At 40.2% G+C, this 22216-nt stretch overlaps 2 protein-coding genes across 2 annotated transcripts in view; one reads left to right on the forward strand and one right to left on the reverse strand.

The window, feature by feature from the left end:
* The window catches only part of LOC140186641 (proton myo-inositol cotransporter-like), a 184046-nt gene extending 162705 nt beyond the window's left edge, over positions 1 to 21341 (forward strand). The window contains exon 12 of the mRNA XM_072241035.1: positions 21173 to 21341. Coding sequence (XP_072097136.1) covers positions 21173 to 21333 — 161 coding nt within the window. The 3' untranslated portion in view covers positions 21334 to 21341. The remainder of the gene's footprint in view (positions 1 to 21172) is intronic.
* LOC140186642 (uncharacterized) overlaps positions 1 to 22216 on the reverse strand; it is a 72193-nt gene that overhangs the window by 28108 nt on the left and 21869 nt on the right. Inside the window, exons 4-7 of the mRNA XM_072241037.1 lie at positions 15913 to 16045; positions 14364 to 14430; positions 13352 to 13546; positions 10257 to 10375 (exon numbers count right to left, since the gene is read on the reverse strand). Of these exons, the coding sequence (XP_072097138.1) occupies positions 10257 to 10375; positions 13352 to 13546; positions 14364 to 14430; positions 15913 to 16045 (514 nt within the window). The remainder of the gene's footprint in view (positions 1 to 10256; positions 10376 to 13351; positions 13547 to 14363; positions 14431 to 15912; positions 16046 to 22216) is intronic.

The following is a 22216-nucleotide window of genomic DNA, read 5'->3' on the forward strand; positions in this document are numbered from 1 at the left end:
TTACAGAGTTGTGTAGGAGGGCGGGTACATGATTTTTAGATCATTGGGTTCTCTTCCAGGGAAGGTGGGATGTGTACAGAAGGGATGGCTTGCACCTGAATTGGAGAGGGGACTAATATCCTTGCGGGAAGGTTTGTTAATGCTGCATGGTGGGGTTTAAACTAGAGTTGTAGGGGGATGGGAACTATGAGTGCTAGAACAGTTATTGGAGAGGTTGTGGAGGCAGATGTTGTTAAAACCACAGACAATGTTAGGAATCAAAAGGTTGAGCATGGTGCGACTAGTGTCCTGGGCTGCACATATTTCAATGCAAGAGGTATCATAGGAAAGGTGGATTATAGTGCTGAAGATGAGCCAGCTGGTTTGCAAACACAGGCAATGTGCAGTGAGGAGAGGCAACATAAAAGGTGGACAAAATCCAAAAAGGGTGAATACAGAACTGAAGGTGTTGAATCTGAACAGGTGCAGTGTATAGAATAATGTAGATGAACTTGCAGCACCGTTACAGATTAGCAGGTATGATGTTATGGGCATTACTGAATCATGGCTGAGAGAAGGTTATAGCTGAAAGCTTAATGTCAAGGAATATACATTGTATCGAAAGGACAGGCAGAAAGGCAGAGGGGGCGGCATTGCTCCATTGGTAAATAAAAATAAATCAAATCATTAGGAAAAGGTGACATAGGGTCTGAAGGTGTTGAATCATTGTAGATAGAGCAAAGGACCTGCAAGGGTATAATGATCCTGATGCGAATTGTATACAGACCCTAAACAGTAGTAAAGATGTGGCCTACAAATTACAATGGGAGATAGAAAATGCATGCCAAGAGGGCAATGTTACAACAGTCATGGGGGATTTCAATAGTAGGTAGATTGGAAAAATCCAGGTTGTTGCTGGATTACAGGAAGACGAATTTCTAGAGTGCGTACAAGATGGCTTTTTAGAGCAGCTCATGATTGAGCCCACTAAAGGATCAGCTATTTTAAATTGGGTGTTCTACAATGAACCAGAATTGATTAGCGAGCTCAAGGTAAAAGAACCATTAGAGAAAAGTGATTGTAATATAATCAAATTCACCCTAAAATTTGAGAAGGAGAAGATAAAGTCAGATGTATCAACGTTACATTGGAGTAAAAGGAATTACAAAGGCATGAGAGAGGAATTGGCCAGAATTGATTGGGAACGAACACTGGCAGAGATGGCGGCACAGCAGCAATGGCTGGAATTACTGGAAACAATTTGGAAGGCACAGGATATATACATCCCAAAGAGGAAGAAATATTCTGAAGGAAAGATGACACAACTGTGGTTAACAGGGAAAGTCAAAGCTAACTTGAAAACCAAAGAGTGCAAAAATAGAGCAAAACTTAATGGGAAGTTAGAGAATTGGGAAGCTTTTAAAATTCAACAGAAGGCACCTAAAAAAGTATATTAGGTAAAGATGGAAGATGAAAGTAAGCTAGACAATAATATTAAAGAGGATACCAAAAGTTTCTTCAGATACATAAAATGTAAAAGAGAGGCGAGAGTGGATATCAGGCCACCGGAAAATTATGAATGGTGGACGAACTGAATAAGTATTTTGCATCGGTCTTCACTAAGGAAGACTAGCAGTATGGTGGAAGTTCCAGGTGTCAGGGGCTATGCAGTGTGTGAAGTTACCATTACCAGGGAGAAGGTTGTTGGGTAACTGAAAGGTCTGAAGGTAGGTAACTCACCTGGACCAGATGGTGTACACCCCAGGGTTCTGAAAGAGGTAGCTGAAGTGATTGTGGAGGAGCTACTAATGATCTTCCAAGAATCACTAGATTCTGGAATAGTTCTGGAAGACTGGAAAATTGCAATTGTCATTCCACTCTTCAGGAAGGGAAAAAGGCAGAAGAAAGGAAATTATAGGCCCAGTTCTTCTGACCTCAGTGGTTGAGAAGATGTTAAGAGTCAATTGTTAAGGATGTGGTTTCAAGATACTTGGAGGCATATGATAAAATAGGCTGAAGTATGCATGAAAATGTTGCCTGACAAATCTGTTAGAATTCTTTTGAGGAAATAACAAGCAGGATAGACAAAGGAACATCAGTGGAGGTTATATACATGGATTTTCAAAAAGCCTTTGGCATGAGGCTTTTTAACAAGCTACAAGCCCATAGTACAAGAAAGATTTTATCATGTATAAAGCAGTGGCAGATTGGCAGGAGCCAAAAAGTGAGAACAAAGGGAAGCTTTTCTGGTTGGCTGCCAGTGACAAGTGGTGTTCTACAAGGGTCTGTATTGGGATAGATTCTTTTCACATTATCCGTCAATGGTTTGGATGATGGAATTGATGGCTTTGTTGCAAAGTTTGTAGATGATATGAAGATAGGTGGAGGGGCAAGTAGTTTTGAGGAAGTAGAGAGGTTACAAAAGGACGTACAGGTTAGGAGAATGGGCAAAGAACTGGCAGATGGAATATAGTGTCAGTAAGTTTATTCAGAAGAATGAGGGATGACCTCATTGAAGCCTATTGAACAGGGAGAGGATGTTTCTGATGGTAGGAGAGTCTAAGAGCAGAAGACATAGCCTCAGAGTAGAGCAACATCCTTTTAGAATGGAGATAAGGAATTTCTTTAGCCAGAGAGCGGTGAATCTGTGAAATTCTTTGGCACAGGCAGCAGTGGAGGCCAAGTCTTTATGTATATTTAAAGCAGAGATTGATAGATTCTTCATTGGTCAGGGCATGAGGGGATATGGGGAGAAGGCAGGAGATTGGGGCTGAAAAGAAACCTGTATCAGCCATGACAAAATGGCAGAGCAAACTCAACTAGCCAAATGGCCCAAGTCTGCTCCTACATCTTATGGTCTCATAGCAGTACTTCTGTGCTGAAGTATATGAAGAATTGAAGTTTCAGGTTCCAAATTTTTGTTGTTAACAGAAGTTTCAAAATTTCTTAAGGTTTCACAAATGAGGTACATGAACACTTCAAGCAACCCAACAGATATGGCTTCCAGAGGGTTGAAGATGGAAGCTTTCCTGAAGAATGAGACATTGGTGTCAGGGCCTCAATATTTTCTTCAGTCCAAAACCCAATGGCCTGTGAATCCTGATCGTGTGGAGAACTACTGCTAGATGATCCAGAAGTCAAGAGAAGTGTTGCAATGAATGCCACGCAGATTGAAGACAAGGTGGACGTCGTTACAAATATAATCTATCACTTCTTGTCTTGGGCCCATTTGAAGAAGTCAGTGGCTTGGATTCTTAGTTTTATGAACCTGGCCCTTTTACCTAGTCGGAAAAGGAAGCAACTGAACATCACAATTACAGAAATGTCAGAAATGATGAGGTATAAATCACAATTTCTTCCCAGGAGACATTGTTTCCGGTAGTTTATGACACAGCACTTCAGAACTCATGGATCTAGGGAATAGTCAGCCAAGTCTTTCCAGACATAAGATTTGTGCAGCAAGTACGCATCAAGACCAAGATCAGTTGTCTGGACAGGCCATAACCAAGTTCTGTCTTCTTCAGATCTAGAAGGTTCATGACCTGACATGACTTACTTGGTAAAGATCACTCTGTATTGGGCTAAGTGCTGGTAACCTCTGGCCTAGATGATTGCTACACGACTTGACTGGAAGAAAGAAGAAACAGGACATTTGCGTAAAATGTCAAGATGTCTGTCCTTGAAGATTTCATGTCTCCTATTTTTGTAGTATGCAGTTGTATTTAGTATTTTGTAATAACTAGTGGCTGGGATGTAGGAGCCACGTATCTTTATTCTGTCTGTATTGTATTTTGTGTTGTGCATTTATTATGGGTAATTTGTCATGTGGGTTGGGGCGTGGTTGAATCAAATAAGATAGTTATGTATTCACGCTTTGTCTTTGGTCAGTTTAGTTAGAGACCAGGGAGTGAGCTGGGGTGATTTTTTTTTTGTTGACTGCTAAGATCACGTAGTTACACTAATCAGAAGTTTTTATATCACTTAAACATGCTAACTTCACTTAATTCCGTTTATATTGCTAATTTTAGTTTTGTTAGTTTTTTATTGCAACAAGATCATTTGTCTTTAGTTTTATGAAACTCTGGAGAAGGGAATACATAGATTATAGTTACACTTAGATCATAGTTATGCATAGGACTCAGGAGCAGTGGAAAATATTTCAAAACAACTGCTGATTCTATAAGCAATCTCTTCCTCTGGACACTAGCAGAATTATCAAAACTAAGAAACAGCAAGCGTGCCTAGCTACAAGGTCAAACAAATGAATCTAAATATGAATGTGCTGAGTTAGAAAATAAAATATGTGAACCGAGCACTGAGCAAGTAAATAAGTCAATTAATCAATTCAGGGAAAAGGAGGAAATGTGTGGCATCCGGTTTAAGATGTCGTTGTGAAGCTCAGTGACTACCTACTGGTGGGCAATGTAACAAAGAAAACAATTAAATACTTTGTTAATCACACTTCTTCTGCTAAACGATCACCACAAAACAATAGCCTGCAACTTCCCTTTGGACTTGGAGGCAATTCGATGCAACAGAACCAAGGCGAGGCAATGAGAAACCCTGAGATTCGATCAATTTAAACACCAGCCTGTACTGGAAAGGTCAGGTACAGGCCGAATCGGGGCAGTGGGGTCCTGGTCCCAGAGCGTATTGAAGTGACAGAACCCTATGTTTGGACCATGATTTATGCGGTGGGCCAGAATGAAAAGGTCAGGGTGCTGGGGCCTGAGGTGGTTCAGCTTGCTGCTCTGCAATGTTTACTCAGCTCTGCGCTGAACTGATGGTCTGTGGCTTCATGCCTGTGGATGGATTTTCTTTCATTGACTTCAGTTCTGAATGGTATTTGCTTGCTTTCATGGACTTCAATTCTGAATGCTATTTGTTTGCTTTTATTGCTTGCATGATCATTATTTTTCTCTCTGCACATTGAACACAACCAACACTGAATAGTCCCCAGAAACAGCGACATCTTGGAAACTCCAAAGAATTGCAAAATGGATGTAACACTGACTTAACGGAGACCTCTATTGGTTCAAGTGACAATAATTAACGATGATGGTAATTGATCTGACAGTCATGTCACGACTAGCCCCAATAAAAACTAAGGGAATGAAATCATGCCAGAGTGAAAATGGAAATTATGGAAGGAGACAGGCAGTTTACCATCAACCACTAGAATGAGAGAAAAAAGTTGACAAATACTCCAAAGAAATTTCACATCCAAAAAAAAAGGAAGCTTCCAAGACTTGGACTGAGCTCCAATGGATTAAGAACAAATACAAACTGTATCCATATGATGGCATCCAAACATTAGCTATCATGCTGACTTTGCAGCAATAAGACCGCTGACAGGTTGAGTTGAGAATGGTACAGGACAGGATAAACACAATTTACCAGGTGGTTGGGATGCAATTAAATGGTTGGAAAAACAATCCCCAACACAGACTGATTGGAGGAAAGTGGTTGATTGCAAACAAAACGCTTCAGAGGATGTTTCCATATATGAAGACTGTTGTAGAGCAGTTTGGATCAGCTACTCAAGTGTTCGAGGAATAATTGAAGATAATACATAAAAGAATCCACATATGAACCCCTCAAGTCAGCCTTCAGATGTTGCCAAAACGGTGAGACTAAAAAAATCACATTGGAATAAAACTGCTATTACCTATAGTGATCTGGTGGGAAACTGTCGAACAAGTGAGCAAAATATTTAAGTCCAAATAAGATTAGTACAGATGAACCAACTGTTCACACCTGCTAACCAAAAGAACAAGTGGAACTAGAATTCACAGCAGTGTTAATTTACTTGTTGAAAATGTCATATGTACTCTGTCTTCAGGGGACACATAGCAAATCTGGACAAGGTACAACTGCAAACAGGAAGTGATTTAATTGGGACAGAAAATTTCCCAAGGCAAATGAGACATCACTGAAGGTTGTGGAAAGACCATATTATCATTAAAACCATCTACAATAGTCAGCAACTTCGATCATTTCTGGCTTTGTGCAACTACAGCAGCGCGTGGGTTGATTCAAACGCTGAAATAGCTCAACCCCTCATTAGTCTGCTGAAAAGCAGATCTTACTATCTCTTCTTTCAGTTAGTCCTGACGAAGGGTCTCGGCCTGAACCGTCGACTGTACCTCTTCCTAGAGATGCTGCCTGGCCTGCTGCGTTCACCAGCAATTCTTGTGTGTGTTGCTGGTAGATTTGGACCATTAGGCCCATTGAGTCTGCTCTGCCATTTCATCATGGCTGATCCAGTTTCCCTCTCCTGCTATTTCCCCGCATCCCTTCATGCCCTGACTAATCAAGGATCTATCAATCTCTGCATTAAATATACCCAATGACTTGGCCTCCACAGACACTTGTGGCAACAAATTTCACAGATTCACCATTTTCTGGCTAAAGAAATGTGTCCTCTGGTCTTAGACTCTGCCACCATAGGAAACATCATCTCCAAATCTACTCTGTCAAGGCTTTCCAACATTTGATAGGTTTCAATGAGATCTCCCTCATTCTTCTGAATTCCAGTGAGCATTAGCTCAAAGCCATCAAATGTGCCTCATATGACAAGCTTTTCACTCTTGGAATACAAATTGCACTTCTTTTCCCTTCTGAGATACAGAACCAAACTCTGTGCCAGAGATACTGTTATTGTGACTCCCCCCGGTAGGACGTCCCCCTCAACAGTACCTGAAGTGGTATACTTATTATTGAAGGGAGTGGTCATGGGGTACTTGGCACTGGCTGTGTACTTCCCTTCCTTCTCCTTACAGTCACCCAGTTACCTGTGTCCTGCAACCTAGGAATAACTACCTTCCTGAAGCTCCTATCTATCAACCTCACTCTCCTGTATGAGTTGAAGGCACTTCGTGCAGATGTGATTATCCGGGAGGCTGGAGGTCTCCCAGAATTCCCACATCTCACACACAGTACAAGTCACTGCCCCAGAGCCATTTTCATTACACTACTGTGCCCAAACAGACAAGGAATGAAGAACTAAGAACAAAAAGAGAAATTTACCAGATATTTACCTCGCCGAAGCCTGATGAGCCAAAACTACTCCAACACTGGCTCACTCACAATAACGGCCACTCCAAAAATGGCTGCTCCACTTGCACCTGCGTTATTTTTATCCACCCTAATGAATCCCATTCAGCAATTGGTCGCAGTCCAACTCCAAGAATTTGCCACGAAGTTCCACCTTTTTAATCTTGAGTGCACACATAATTGGAAAGGTAGCTCTCTTCTAGTACTCCCGCTCAGCGATTGGTCTCAATCAGACTATGGTAAGAGAAGCATGGCAACATGACACAGTTTTAACTGAAGAACATGGAGGCCAACAGCTTCTAGTTGGTTATTATTCTGTCAAATTGGACAATGTAGCTTTCGGATGGGGTTCATGTCTACAAGCAGTGCAGGAAACTACCTGGCAATCATGGCTGTTTCCAATATCATGCCAGATCAGACATTAAATGTTTAACATCCAAATTCCGTGCATACTTGACTGACTATGAACAGGGCTTCTCAAGTGTCAGCTGCTCAGTGGTACAAATGGTCCACTGCTCCTGAGGCACCTAATATCATCATTCAATGGAGATGGTGAATCCAGGTACACTATTGCCAGTGCACATGGAAAATTATGATCATGAATATTCAAGAACAATAACGTACCAGCAAGATGCAAATTACCATAATGAAGTGCCTTTACTGAAACCAGATCTGATTCTGTACACTGAATGCTCCTAAACTACTGAGGGAGGAATTTGAATGGCTAGTTGAGCTGTTGTCATAGAAAATGAAGTTGTGGCCTCAGGAAGCATGGCTCTTGGTACCTCTACACAACAGGCAGAACTGAAGGCTTTGATTGAAGCCTATAAATTAGCATAAGGAGATTCAGCTAACACAGACACTTACTCTTGAGATGCTTTCAGAGTCGTTCATGATTTTGGAAGTCTATGGAGATAAATAGGATTTCTTACAGCCAAGAAAACTCAAGAATCAAGAACAATCAAGAATGGCTAACTAGTATGAGACTTATGGAGCTCATACAACTACTATCGGAAGTTGCAGTATTGAAATATAAAGGTCACTTCAAAATGAAAGATAGATAGATAGATAGATACTTTATTGATCTCAGAGAAAATTACAGTGTCACAGTAGCAATACAATTAAACAGATATACAAATATTGGAAGGGAAGTAAGAAAGAATAAAAAATAAGTTACCTCAAACAGTCTAACAGGAGGGGGTCATCTCTTTTCCGTGCTGCACTGCAATCCCAATGTAATTTGGGCCTAATCACGGGACAACTTACAGTGACCGATTAACCTACCAACTGGTATGCCTTTGGACTGTGGGAGGAAACCGGAACGCCCAGAGAAACCCACAGGGGTGACAGAGAGTTTACTTAATTATTGTGTAAAATTAACCCAAGTTGTTCAGACTGCTTCTCAGCAGGTTTTTGCTGCTTGGAGTAGTCTATCAGAAAGAGGACACACCTTGATTCCAGGCGAGTGGGCCTTGGTCAAGAAACCACATAAGGAACCACTGGAAGCTCAGTGGGTTGGTCCTTACCAAGTACTGTTAATTATCAATTTGGTAGTCATGGTAGAAGGTAAAAGCAAGTGGATACACACCATCCACTGCAAGTGAGCTAAAATGACACCAGATTAAGAGAATTGTTGAGAAGATTTCAAGCATGAATATAATTATTGGATATTATCGATTTTGTCTTGATGTTTGTTGTTAATATGGGTTTACCTACTTTCCCTATTCGTGATGTGCAGATTGAAATGATTCGTGATATATACTTAAGGGTATCACATGAACATGAAGATGCTGTTAATGATTCACGTTGTTTGGTATGTCCATACGTGTTACATACTTCACCAATGTTGGGCATTCCTGCAGATCCAGAACAAGTATGTTCCTCTTTCATTAAACATTCCAGCAATAGTGATGTAGATACTTTACCTGTGGTTCATCATTCTGACAAGGAATGTGAGTACACAATGGTCATACCCCACCCCCCAAAAAAACGTCTTAAACTGTCATTCATGTGAATATGATCAACATGATTTGAGAAATGACATATCTGACCCTATCTATATTATACTCCCAGACATAATAATCTCTGTTCATGACAAGGCCATCCTATCTCATCATGTATTTGCCACAAAGGTTGCGTATAGGATATCTTCCCTTAACAGTTAAGGAAGGAAACATGTACAGTTATAGGTAAGGAACGTTGTGTCTATATACTTGACAACTCCAATGATGTAACTAATTTGGCTGACCGCGTTCGTAAAGAAGTGGCTAAACTACATCAAACTGATGGATGGGATTTCTATAATTGAATTCATTTCAGTCTTGGAAGCTCGGGTTACAAGTCATAATATTCATATTAATATGTATTATCATAATCTATATTTTTTGTGTTTGCTTAAAGGCAATCAACATCAGAATAATCCAAACTTGTGAAAGTGTTTCTGATGTATCCAATCATGATGTAATGCTATAAATGCTTTGAAGATGTATTCTTTGATATTATACAACAGAAGCAAACTTTGATACTCTGTAATGTAGATATTTTAAATTTTCTGCCTCTGAATTTTCAGAAGTAATGATTTTAAATAAGTGAGTTACAAACAAAAGAGGATTGTTGGAATTGTTTTTATAATGCTTTTAAGAAGGCATTAGTTGAATTAATGCAAGATTGAAATTGTAGTTTCACAGGCCTATTTGTATTTTAATGTATATTTTCACAATATATGAGCAAAGCAGTATAGCAGTCACATAACGGTTTATCACCTTTTCATGTTTCATTGGCCAAGTATTAGCACAACACACATGCTGTGACATTTTTTTTAATTGGCCCTTCGCTTATCTCAGGGATTTGCCTTAACTCAGTATAAAAATGTCAGTCCTTGTTAAAATCCCCATCTTGTTTTTGTCCCAGTCTTGGGTTCCTTTTCTTAGTTTCATATGCTCTGTATCTGTTCCCTTGTTTAAACGTTAAGATAAGCTATCATGAAGCAACAAGTTTTCACTCATTCTTGGACCCCTAAAAGAACGCAGGGAGTCAAAAAAAAAAACAGATCCCACATTACCAACTTAGTGGAAAACAAATCATGACCACCATAGTACCCCTCCAATTGAAAAGCCTTGTTTTACCATTCCCTTTGAAATTCTGCTAGCTAAGGATAAGCTCAAAAAGACTTTTAGACAGTTTAATGTAGATTTCTCCTTTTATACCACATTCATACAAACCTGGCATTTGAATGTTTGGGTAAATTTCTATGATCGGTCAACAAATTTTCATAATCAGCAAGAAGATCATGTTCAGTGACTTCAGTACCTGAGGACCTGCCATCTCCAATGAAATGTTTCTACAAATTTTAAACAAAAAATACAATTATAAAATATTTTCTTGCTGTCAGAATATTTCCAATTTCCAGTACAATCTTTCCTGCAACACTGAGGACTATTAACAGATTATTTTAATATTTGGGGCCTAACTAACTACAGAGAAAAAAAAAGACCATGAACGCCACCAGAATTGGGCACATATTTAAAAAGTTCCTACTCAGATTGAGCATTATAATTTTTGCCCTATCTCTTCTATACTTGATTCCAGTCTCCTAGTAGTGATGTTAATAACACCCAACCCAAAAAATTACACTATCAACTACTTTACTTCTACAAACTCAAGGTCATCTACTATCAGCATTGCAGGGCAATGGAGCATCAGTAATAGTATTATCTTGCCACACCACATCATAAGAACAAATGGAAAAGAAACTGTAAATGAAGTTAGAACATAGAAAACCTACAGCACAATACAGGCCCTTTGGCCCACAATGCTGTGCTGAACATGAACTTACTTTAGAAATTACCTAGAGTTACCCATAGCTCTCTATTTTTCTAAGCTCCATGTACCTATCCAGGAGTCTCGTAAAAGACCCTATTGTATCCGCCTCCACCACAGTCACCGGCACCATTCCACACACTCACTGCTCTCCGCGTAAAAAACTTACCCCTAACATCCCCTCCGTACCTACTTCCAAGCACCCTAAAACAGTGCCCTCTCATGTTAGCCATTTCAGCCATGGGAAAAAGCTTCTGACTATCCACACAATTAATGCCTCGCATCATCATATATACCTCTATCAGGTCACCTCTCATCCCTCGTTGCTCCAAGGCCAAGTTCACTCAACCTATTCTCGTAAGGCATGCTCCCCAATCCAGACAACATCCTTGTAAATCTCCTCTGCACCCTTTCTATAGTTTCCACATCCTTCCTGTAGTGAGGTGACCAGTACTCCAAGTGGGGTCTGACCAGGGTCCTATATAGCTGTAACATTACCTTTTGGCTAATTATTCAATTAATAAGTTCAATTATTACTCAGTTCATTAGCAGGATTATACAGTAAAAAAAAACAAAGTTAGCTAAATGAATACATTCTTCAGTTTCATCTTTACCTGATCTCAAATGGTAGCTGACAACAAATTACTTCCATGTCTCTTTGAGCGAGGAAGGAAACTCCACAAGGCCTCACTCTTGTTTTATGACTACTGACAGTTACTTCGTTAATTGAAAACAGGATTAACTCGCCTTCATTGCTAAGTAGTCTAGTAATATTAACCAGCCCACATTCTTTTTATTGTATAGAGTAATTGAGCATTTCAGCACAACCAGTCCATACCAGCCATAGGTACACAGCCAGTTTATTCCAATTTCCTGCGTTTGGCCCATATATCTCTAAGCTCTGCACGTACCTGTCCAAGTGTTTCCAAATGATACTACTGTATCTGCTTCAACCACTCCCTGTGACACCTCTCACCACATATTTTATTTATTTTTATTCATTTAGAGATGCTGCATGGAATAGGCCCTCCTGGCCCTTCAAGTAGCAATGCCCAGCAACTACTGACAATCCTGATTTAACCCAAACCGAATCACGAGAGAACTTACAATGACCAATTAACTCACCCAGTACATCTTTGTACTGTACAAGGAAACTAGAGGACTTGGAGAAAACCCACGTATTCCACGTGGAGGATGTACAAAGACCCCTTACTGAGGATGCCGGAATTGAACTCCAAACTCTGACACTCCAAGCTGTAACAGTGTCGCACTAACTGTTACACTATCGTGGTGCCCTATTCCACATATACTCAATACCCTGTGCATGAAACAGTTGCCCCTCAGGTCACTTATAAATCCTCACCCCAACCCCTAGTTTAGGTGTCCTATACCTGGGGAAAAGACTGTACCATTCACCTTTTCTATGCCTTTTGTAATTTTAATCATTTCAAAGGTCACCCCTCATTCTTCTACATTCCAAGAAATAAAAACCTAGCCTGATCAACCTCTCTCTGTAACTCGCTTTCTAGTCCAGGTAACATTCTCATAAATCTTTTCTGTACTTTCCTGTTTAACAAAGTCTTTCCTATAACATGGCAACCAAAACTGTGCCCAATGCTCCAAATGTAGCCTTAACAATACAAATATAAATCAATCTCTCTCTCTCCCTCCCTCCCTCCCTCCCCTGAATGTAGCTGTAGAACTTCTTGGTATTTTCCTTAATCTTACCTGCCAGATCCACCTCACACGCTCTTAACCCTGCTTATTTCCCTCAGGCATATTCTTACTTTTTATGATCGAGGGATTCACTTGCTCCCAACTATCTAAATCTAATATGTGCTATCAGAATTATTACAAAGTGCTCCATGAATGCTAATTCAGTTACTTGCCCTCTACCATTTCCTAAGAGAAAATCCAGTATTGTATATTCCTGAGTAGAATCCTCTGTATATTGACTCAGGAAACTTTTCTGAAAGCATTTCACAAACTCCACTCTGTCAAAGCCCTTCACATTCTGGCTGGACCAGTTAATACAGGCAAAATTAAAATACACTTAATTATTAAAAATTTACTCTTATAGCTGTGATCAGCTTCACTACATATCTGCTCCTCAAGTTCCCACTGACTAGTGGGGCGGGAGTATTCTATAAGACACTCCCACTAAATTGATCCACCCTATTTCATCTTCAGTAATTCATTAACATTACTATCAGAAAATGTAGTCAACAGGTTTAGATAATGGTTTTGAGAAATATCCCAAGTACTGTGCCCAGAAATATTCTGCTCTTCTGGGAGGAGAACAGAACAAATACAAATAACTGCTTTGTCAAATTGTGTTTTACAGTTGATGCACTATATATGATAATTTCTACATACATCTAACTGCACAATAGTAAGCATGAATCTAGCACATTTGTTCAAATAGTATTTCTCCTCAAAATATTGGGTGAAATTATAATACTAATAAATACTGAAACAAACTACTGCAATTTCACACCTGTATAAGTTCCTGATTGTCACAGGAGTAGTCCCACATAGTAGTGTGCTTTGCACCTAGATTTTCTTGTAAAGGGTAGGTTTTAGCAGACATCCATGAATTTGCCAGTGGAAATCCATTGCCTTGATCCATTGAAGAACTTGAATTGTCCAAAACATTATATTCCATGGAATTTGATCCCACAACAGGAGAAAGCTAGGATAAATAAAAGGAAAGAATACTTAAAACCTAATTCAAGAATAAAAGGAAATGTTATCAGGAAAGTAAATTGTACATTATGAATTAAGGCTAGAAAATACTGTTTTTTTCAAAAAAAAGGGCACCTAGATTTTATTACAAATTGTTGGAGCTGGTATGAACAAACTTCACATAAATACTTATGTCAGGCAGGTAGTCTTGCAAATGAAGTAGAAAATTAAAAAGTAGATGAAATGCTGAAGACACAAAAGTAAAGACAAAAATGTATTTAGTCTTTAGAATGGGTCAGCAGCTTTTTTCAAACAAGGAAGCTATTTAGGATTGGCTGGCATAAAAGAAATGTTTAAGGTCTAAATATAGTCTGACAGTAAATAAGCACTAGAATCCTCTTATATAAAAATCCTTTACAGTATTTTTATATTTCAGCTATCTTAATTTTAAACCCTCTGTATACTTTAAATGTTTATTAAAGGGTTTATTTTCCTCATCCTGATCTACCATTTGTAAGAATGTTTTTAAAGTGATTGAGTACTTAGCGGCTTGATGATGTCCCAACCCAGTAGCATATAAAAGCAGAAATGGGAAAGTCAATGACATTGATCTCACTATATATTTTTGGACAACATTTCAATGTTATTTGGTTTGTTGTTGAACGCTGCTCTTATTATTTTTGAATAAATACTTAATACATTTGGGGGGGGAATGGAAAGACTTCATATGCTATTGAATTCTAGGCATGACTTCAGCACTTCAATTCAGATAATCAATCCAATGCATTCTTTTGATCACATTTAAATTTTAGGCTGGCACCTACCTCTTCATATCTAAAATTTGTTGTATTTGTAAAATGCTTTCTGCTGCTCCATTCTTCTTTCTGCATGCTGTTAAAACACAAAAAAAACTTTATGATTAGCTGACAGTTAACATAGCTTGAATCGTTCAGAGTAATTCAAGTTTATCGTTACCTGCCTGTACAATGATACAACCAGACTATGGTGCATTCATACAATATATATCACACAGCACATTATATGGATAGAATTATAGCTAAGTTCTTCGGAAGTAAAGCCAACACTTTTATTGCAGCAGCAAATCACAGCTAGGAGATTTTGCAGTGTTATGACGAGGATTTAACTTGTGCATCAAATTCAACTTTGTCCCACATGAGTTGAGGGGGATGGAGAAAGGTGAACATTAAAGTTGCTATTTACTTTCAGACATGAGTAAGTACTGGATACTCTATAATTTCATCCCTCTTTTGCATACACTGAAATTCAAAGTCACACAGGCCTGCTTTTTATTGAAGATTCTACATATGTTGGCATTTGGTGAAAATAACACCTGATGATGCTCTAAAAGATTACCTCCCAAAACTCACTACTCAATTTTGTGCACATATATCTCTTGGATGAGGTACTGAAGAGAACTGACAGCCATGATTTAGGCTCAGGCGAAAATGAAAAGAAGGTGGTATGGGAATCATTGCTTTGCAAAGGGAGAATCAGAAATCAACTTTTCAGGTCAATGACCTTTCAGGAGCATTTAAGTTTGAAAACATGGCTTTGTCTAGGGTAGAACCTGTCTGATTAGTCTGATTGAGAGGGTTGCCAAATGGCTTAAATCTGCTCTTATGTCTAATGATTGAATTCTTTGAAATGGCAACAAAATGTATTGATGAGCACAAGATAGTGAATGTGATACACATGGACTTCAGAAGGGTCTTTTGCAAGTCCCATATGAGAGACTGGTTCAAAAGGAAAAGGCCCACGGAATCCAACACAAGTAACCAAACTACATCCAACTTGGAGCAACAAACAACCTGCTGGAGGAACTAAACAGGTTGAACAGCATCTTAAGAACAAAGAAATTGTTAACATCTCCGCTTGAAATTCTTTCGGCATATCCTTTCATCCTATCCATCCTCAACACACTCTCTGTTGCCTAAAACTTCTGTTCAACTTTCTCAAATCTTCAAGCTAAAACATGAACTCAGTTTCTCCTTCCTGATGAGGCTGACCTACCAAATATTTTCCAAATTTTCTCTTCTTATTTTGCTTATAGATGTTTGAAGTTATCAGTGGAAACATGACAATTTTTGGAGAAATTTAAAATTACACAAATTGAGAAAGTGCAAATCTAAAAATTGTCATGTCTTTGAACAGTACACCTTAAACATGCATAATTTCTGGACTGTTACAACAGAATAAAAGTGTAAATAGACAAAGAAATTCTGTACTAGAATGTATCATTTGCTAATTATATCACTGTTTGTGATGTTTTTTAAATGTCTAACTATAGCACAAGCAGCACAGCATATGCATTACAGTGGAGGCCCTCAAATCCAACAGATCTGTAAAAATTACCTGTGTTGACTTTCCTCCAAGAATATTCGAGAGGGTGTAGAGCAAGGAGACATTGGCAACTCAATGTTATGCCGTCTAATTGGTATTTTTGTATCTTTCTTCATGTCTACTTGAACAACGTTGTTTGATGCCTCTTTGAAGAAAACATGAGACATTTGGTCATTTTACTGTTGTCAGATATTGATTTAGGAGTTGAGAAAGTTATATTTTCAAGATATTTACAAGATACTTGGGCAGGCATGTGCATAGGAAAGGGTTTGAGGGATACGGGCCAAACACCAGCAAGTGGTTTGAAATGGAAATCTTGGTCAGCATGGATGAGTTGGGTCGAAAGGCTTGTTGCAATGCTGTATGACTCCATGCAATGGAAATTCATCTTTGACCTGAATTAAATTCTGCTTCTCCACTGATGCTGCTTGGCCTGCTGAGTGTTTTCTGTATTTTTTGTTTTTATTGCATATATTTATGCTATTTACTACTTTTTTTCAAAATTTTGATTCACATTTCATGACATATGCCAGTGGTATTAAATCTAACTCTGATTCTGACACCCTTTCAAGTTACAAAGCAAGCAAGATTGCAAACTAAATATTCCAGAATGCCTTATTTATCAGGTCAGTGGCAAAATACAGGAGCAGGGGAAGCCCTGAAAAATAAAAGATGGGATAAAGACAGTTAGGAGGAAAGAACTTGGGTTGGAAAATAAAGAAGCATTACCAGTTATGTCTCATCTCTAACATAGTTTTAAGAAACAGTATTAGTTCAATTTATATTGTTGTTACAATTTGGAGCAAAACGCTTTATGATAGAAAAAAGACACTATCACCAGCTAGATCATCTCTGGCTCACCATTAGACAGTAAATTAATTATTTTATTGAAGGCCACTATGCTACAAGACGTCTTCACCACTGTCTACCTGTCACTCCACTTTCAATAAACCATATACCTTGTGGTCAAGGTTCCTGTTGAAGCTAAGTACAAGTTTTAAATTACAAATCGCTCCTCTGCCCTTGCCCCACCAAATTCCCTCAGTCAAAATTCATATTCCAGAGATGACACACTGTGTTTAAACAACCTGTAATTTAAAAAATACAGTTGCTTCTCTACATACCACAACTTCTTAGTCGAAAGGAATTTCAACAAACCTCACAACAGAAGTTTCAGCATTTTAACACTTCACAAATAATGTGATCATCATTGTTTTATTGTAAAGTGCAATTAATTGTTTTTATTTAAACATCTGATAATCAGCTTCCAATTTCCACCCAGTAAAATAGGTCTGTTGTCATAGATGATTTTAACTTTCCTAATATTGAATGGCATCTCCTTAGAGCAAGGGGTTGAGATGGGGTGGAGTTTGTTAGGCGTGTTCAGAAAGGTTTCCTGACGCAATATGTAGATAAGCCAACTAGAGGAGAGGCTGTGTTTGATCTGGTATTGGGAAATGAACCTATCCAGGTGTTTGGGAAAACATTTAAGTGGGGTAGGGGGAAGTATGATGCTATTAGACAGGAACTTGGGAAGATAAATTGGGAGCAGATGTTCTCAGGAACTGCACTGTTCAGGGAACACTTGCATGGCGTTCTGCCTAGATATATTCCATTGAGGCATGGAAAGGATAGTAGGATAAAAGAACAATGGTGTACAAAAGATGAAGAAAAATTAGTTAAGAAAAGCATAAGAAAGATTCAAGAAACTAGGTACTGTTAGAGCTCTAGAAAATTACAAGGAAGCCAGGAAGGAGCTCATTCTTGAAGAGAGCTAGATGGGGCCATGAGAAGGCCTTAGCATGCAGGTTTAAGAAAAAGTCCAAGGGAGCAAGAGGATGAGCCATGTGAGAATAGGACCAATCAGGAGCAAGAATGGAAATATGCATTGAGCCAGAGAAGGTAGCAAAGGTACTTAATGAATACTTTGCTTCAGTATTCACCAGTGAAAAGGACCTCGGCAATTGTGTGGTTGACACAGTAGACTGAACTGCTTAAGTGTACAGACATTAACAAAGAGGATGTGCTGGAGCTTTTGTAAGGTATTAAATTAGACAAGTCGCCAGAACCAAACAACATATATATACCCCAGGCTACTTTGGGAAGTGAGGGAGGAGATTGCTGAGTCTCTGGCGATGATCTTTGCATCGTCAGTAGGGATGGAAGAAGTACTAGAAAATTGGAAATTGTAAACATTGTTCCCTTGTTCAAGAAAGGGAGTAGAGATAACCCAGGAAATCATCGACCAGTGAGTCTTACTTCAGTGCTGGGCAAGTTGTTGAAGATCCTGAGAGGCAAGACTCATGAGCATTTGGAGAGACGTAATCTGATTAAGGAAAGTCAGCATGGCTTTGTCAAGGGCAGGTCATACCTTACAAACCTGATTGAATTCTTTGAGGATATAACAAAACACATTGGTGAAGGTAGAGCAGTGGGTGTAGTGTCCATGGATTTCAGTAAGGCATTTGATAAGGTTCCCCATGCCAGGCTCCTTCAGAAAGTAGTGAGGCATGAGATCCAATGAGACCTTGCTTTGTGAATCCAGAATTGGCTTGAACACAGAAGGCAAAGGGTAGTTGTGAATGGTTTGTATTCTGCATGGAAGACGGTGACCAGTGGTGTTCTGCAGGGATTCATTCTGGGATCCTGGATGAGGAAGTAGAGGGTAGGTTAGTAAGTCTGCCAATGACACAAAAGTTGGGGGTGTTGTGGATAGTCTGGAGGGTTGTCAGAGATTACAGCACAACATCGATAGGATACAGAACTGGGCTGAGAAGTGGCAGATGGAGTTCAACCCAGATAAGTGTGAAATGGTTAATTTCAGTAGATCAAACCTGCAGACGGAATATAATATTAATGGCAAGTCTCTTGGCAGTGTGGAGGATTAGTGAGATCTTGTGGCCCGTGTCCATAGGGCACTCAAACTGCTGCGCAGGTTGACAATGTTGCTAGGAAGGCATATGGTGTGTTGGCCTTCATCACCCATGACATTGAGTTCAAGAGCCATGAGGTAATGTTACAGCTATACAAGACCTTAGTTAGACCCCACTTGGGAGCACTGTGTTCAGTTCTGGTCACCTCATTACAGGAAGGATATGGATACTATAGAGAGAATAGAGAGAGTGCAGGGGACCTTTACAAGAAGGATATGGATACTATAGAGAGAATAGAGAGAGTGCAGGGGACCTTTACAAGGATGTGGCCTGGACTGGAGAACATGCCTTATGAGAATCAGTTGAGTGAACTTGGCCTTTTTTCCTTGGAGCGACAGAGAATGAGAGGTAATCTGATACAGGCGTATGAGATGCTAAGAAGCATTGATCGTGTGGATAGCCAGAGGCTTTTTTCCCAGGGCTGGAATGATTAACAAGGGGGTGCATAGTTTTAAGGTGCTTGGAAGTAGGTAGAGGGGGGATATCAGAGCTAAGGTTTTTCACACAGAGAGTGGTGGGTGCTTGGAATGCACTGCCAGTGAAGGTGGTTGAGGTGGATGCAATGGGGTCTTTTAAGGGACTCTCAGATAGGTACATGGAGCTTGGAAAAATAGAGGGCTATGTGGTAGAGAAATCCTAGGCAGTTTCTAGAGTAGGTTACGTGGTCGGCACAACATTGTGGGCCAAAGGGCCTGTAATGTGCTGTAGGTTTCTAAGTTTCCCTGTCTATGTTTTTAAAAGTATTTGTCTATTTATCCTTTTCTCAAAAATTCCGTTTACCCTTTGGTCACACTTTTATAAAACTATTAACATAACAAACTGATTTGTTTCCCACATGGTTTGTGGAACAATTAAAGCATATAAAACATTTATAGTCATCATTTTGAAATGTTGTGAGTGTTCTCCAATTCACTGGGAGATTAAAAACTACTTTATACAACAAAACAGCTGAACAAAGCTATCAGATAAATCTGTGACAAGCAAGGACCAAAATAAACAAATTGCTAGAGGAACTCATGGAATCAAACTGTATCCATGGAAGCAAAAGGATATGTTGAGGTCCTGCATCAAAACTGTAGCCAATAAGGGAAGGGAAGAAGGAGGGTTAAGAAAGGGGCTGGTAGATGAGGTGGCGGAAGAAGAACTGGGAGTTTAGAGACGGGGCTGATGGGTGATAAATGGGAATAGGTAAGGAAGAAGAAATAGGTGGACAAAGTAGGGTTTGGGGATGGGAGAAGGGGACATGGTAGAAGAGGGAAGGCAGAGATAGAGGGTAGAAGATGATGTGGAACCAGAGAAATGAAACTTGTTGCTGCAGATTCCAGCATCTGCTATATTGTTCCTCCATATTACGGAACCACAATGTTCAGAATGACTAATTAATTGTACACTCACTTTGATTACTTCTTCACAACCCAGAAAGCTTGCAAGTCCTGCATTTGGTACTCAGCAATGACGCATGAAGTCTCAGGCTGAAATATTTACCCCTTTGAGTTACAGCTCTAGACAGAGCTGCCACAGTCGTACAGCTAGAAAAACCACTGCCTTAGAATGGCAGAGACCCAGTTTCGATCCTGACCAAATATCGTTTGCATGTTTACCCATTTTCTGTGTGGGTTTTGTTCAGGTGCATTAGTTTTCTCTCGTGTCCCAAAGACCAGCAGATTGTCTGATCACTGTAAATGGCTTGGAACATGTAGGTAAGTGGTAGACTAAGGAGAGGAGTGAGGATGAAGTTGAGATTAAATTTATTTACTTTAAATTACATGTAAATGCATGATTGATCATCAGTGCTCTGAACAGCCTGTTTCTATGCTGTATTTCTCGATCTATCTGTGTAGTTCTTATTTCATCAGTTTTTTGTATTTTAGTTGCAACTGCAGTTTTCTCAACTATCCAAGAAATCTGCTCAACAAGTTGTTATCAGATCCTTTGGTCTTGGATCCTGCACGTTTTATATTCTAACAATTAAAATTCCCAGATTCCACAGAATTCTTCCTGTGAACAAAAATTTAGAATGTCCTTCATTTCCAGTTTATGTATTCTTAATTTAATGTTTATTTTAATTTATTGGTTTACAGGATGTGGGCATCGCCAGCTAAGCCAGCATTATTGCCCATCTGTAGTTGCCCTTGAGAAGGTGGTGATAAGCCACCTTCTTGAACTGCTGTAATCCCTGAGGTGTAGGTACACACACAGTGCTGTTAGGGATGGAATATGTGAGTTAATATGGGGATTTTTATGGGGGAAATTGTTTCTGCCTAAGTGCCAATTATTTATCAAGTGTCCCAGATGAGTAAAACTGATAACATTCAACAATTCATTCTGTTAAATCACAGGCGGCTCACCAATGCAGCAAGCAAACCAGCTCCAGCAGTCACCTGCGAGTCCACAGCCGACAGCAACCGAGAGGATTCTGAGTGTGGAGCAGACCTCGGCCCAGAAGTGGACGTCGCTTCCGCCCCACAAAGAGCGGGGATTGCTGGGAGAGGGTACTTAAGCGCGCGCCGATTCAAACAGTAAACGGTTCAACCTGACCCTGCTCAACTCAGTGTGTTGCTTTCACTCGTAGCGTATCAGCGTGGCTATATTGGTGACCCCGACGGTCCAACAGCATATGGACCCAACGTAAACGACTCGGCTCTGCAGAATGCAGTTTCCCTTAAACTGCCAACCTTCTGGATCACCCAACCCCTGGTCTAGTTTGAGCAAGTGGAGGCCCAGTTCCAGGTCAGGCAAATTGTCTAAGACGCCACCAAGTATTACTACGTGGTGGGTGCCCTCGACCAGGAGACAGTGAGTTGCATTATCGACTTTCTGCGTCAGCCCCCGGCAATAGACAGGTACAAGGCTCTCAAGGCCCTGTTAATCCGCACGTTTGGCCTCTCCCACAGTGAACGGGCCACATGGTTACTGCATATGGACAGCCTGGACAACCGTGCACCATCAGCCCTGATGAGCGACATGCTAGCACTGGCAGACAGCCATAAGCCTCGCCTGCTGTTTGAACAGATCTTCTTGGAGCAAATGCCAGAAGACATCTGCCTCCAGCTAGCAGATGAAGACTTCAGCAGCCCACGTGGGACGTGCTTTGGGGCGCCAAATGGGCGGAACCACTATTGGAATTAGTGCTGCAGCACGACCAAAAGCCCAGCCCTCCCGCGTCCCAGCAGCGGAGCACTGAACACCCACACCAAGGGACAGCACCGCTTCTGAGTCTTGGTGTTTTTATCATCAAAGGTGGGGTTCTGGGGCCTGCCGCTGCCGACCACCATGCTCGTTCCAGGGAAACACCAGGACCAGCCGTCGCTGACAGCTACGGCGGCTGGTCACCGTGATAGCCTCCCCTACGTTTGGGACAAGCTCTCCGGGCAAAGATTCCT

This window comes from Mobula birostris, chromosome 23, assembly GCF_030028105.1.
Source record: "Mobula birostris isolate sMobBir1 chromosome 23, sMobBir1.hap1, whole genome shotgun sequence".
Taxonomy (NCBI): domain Eukaryota; kingdom Metazoa; phylum Chordata; class Chondrichthyes; order Myliobatiformes; family Myliobatidae; genus Mobula; species Mobula birostris.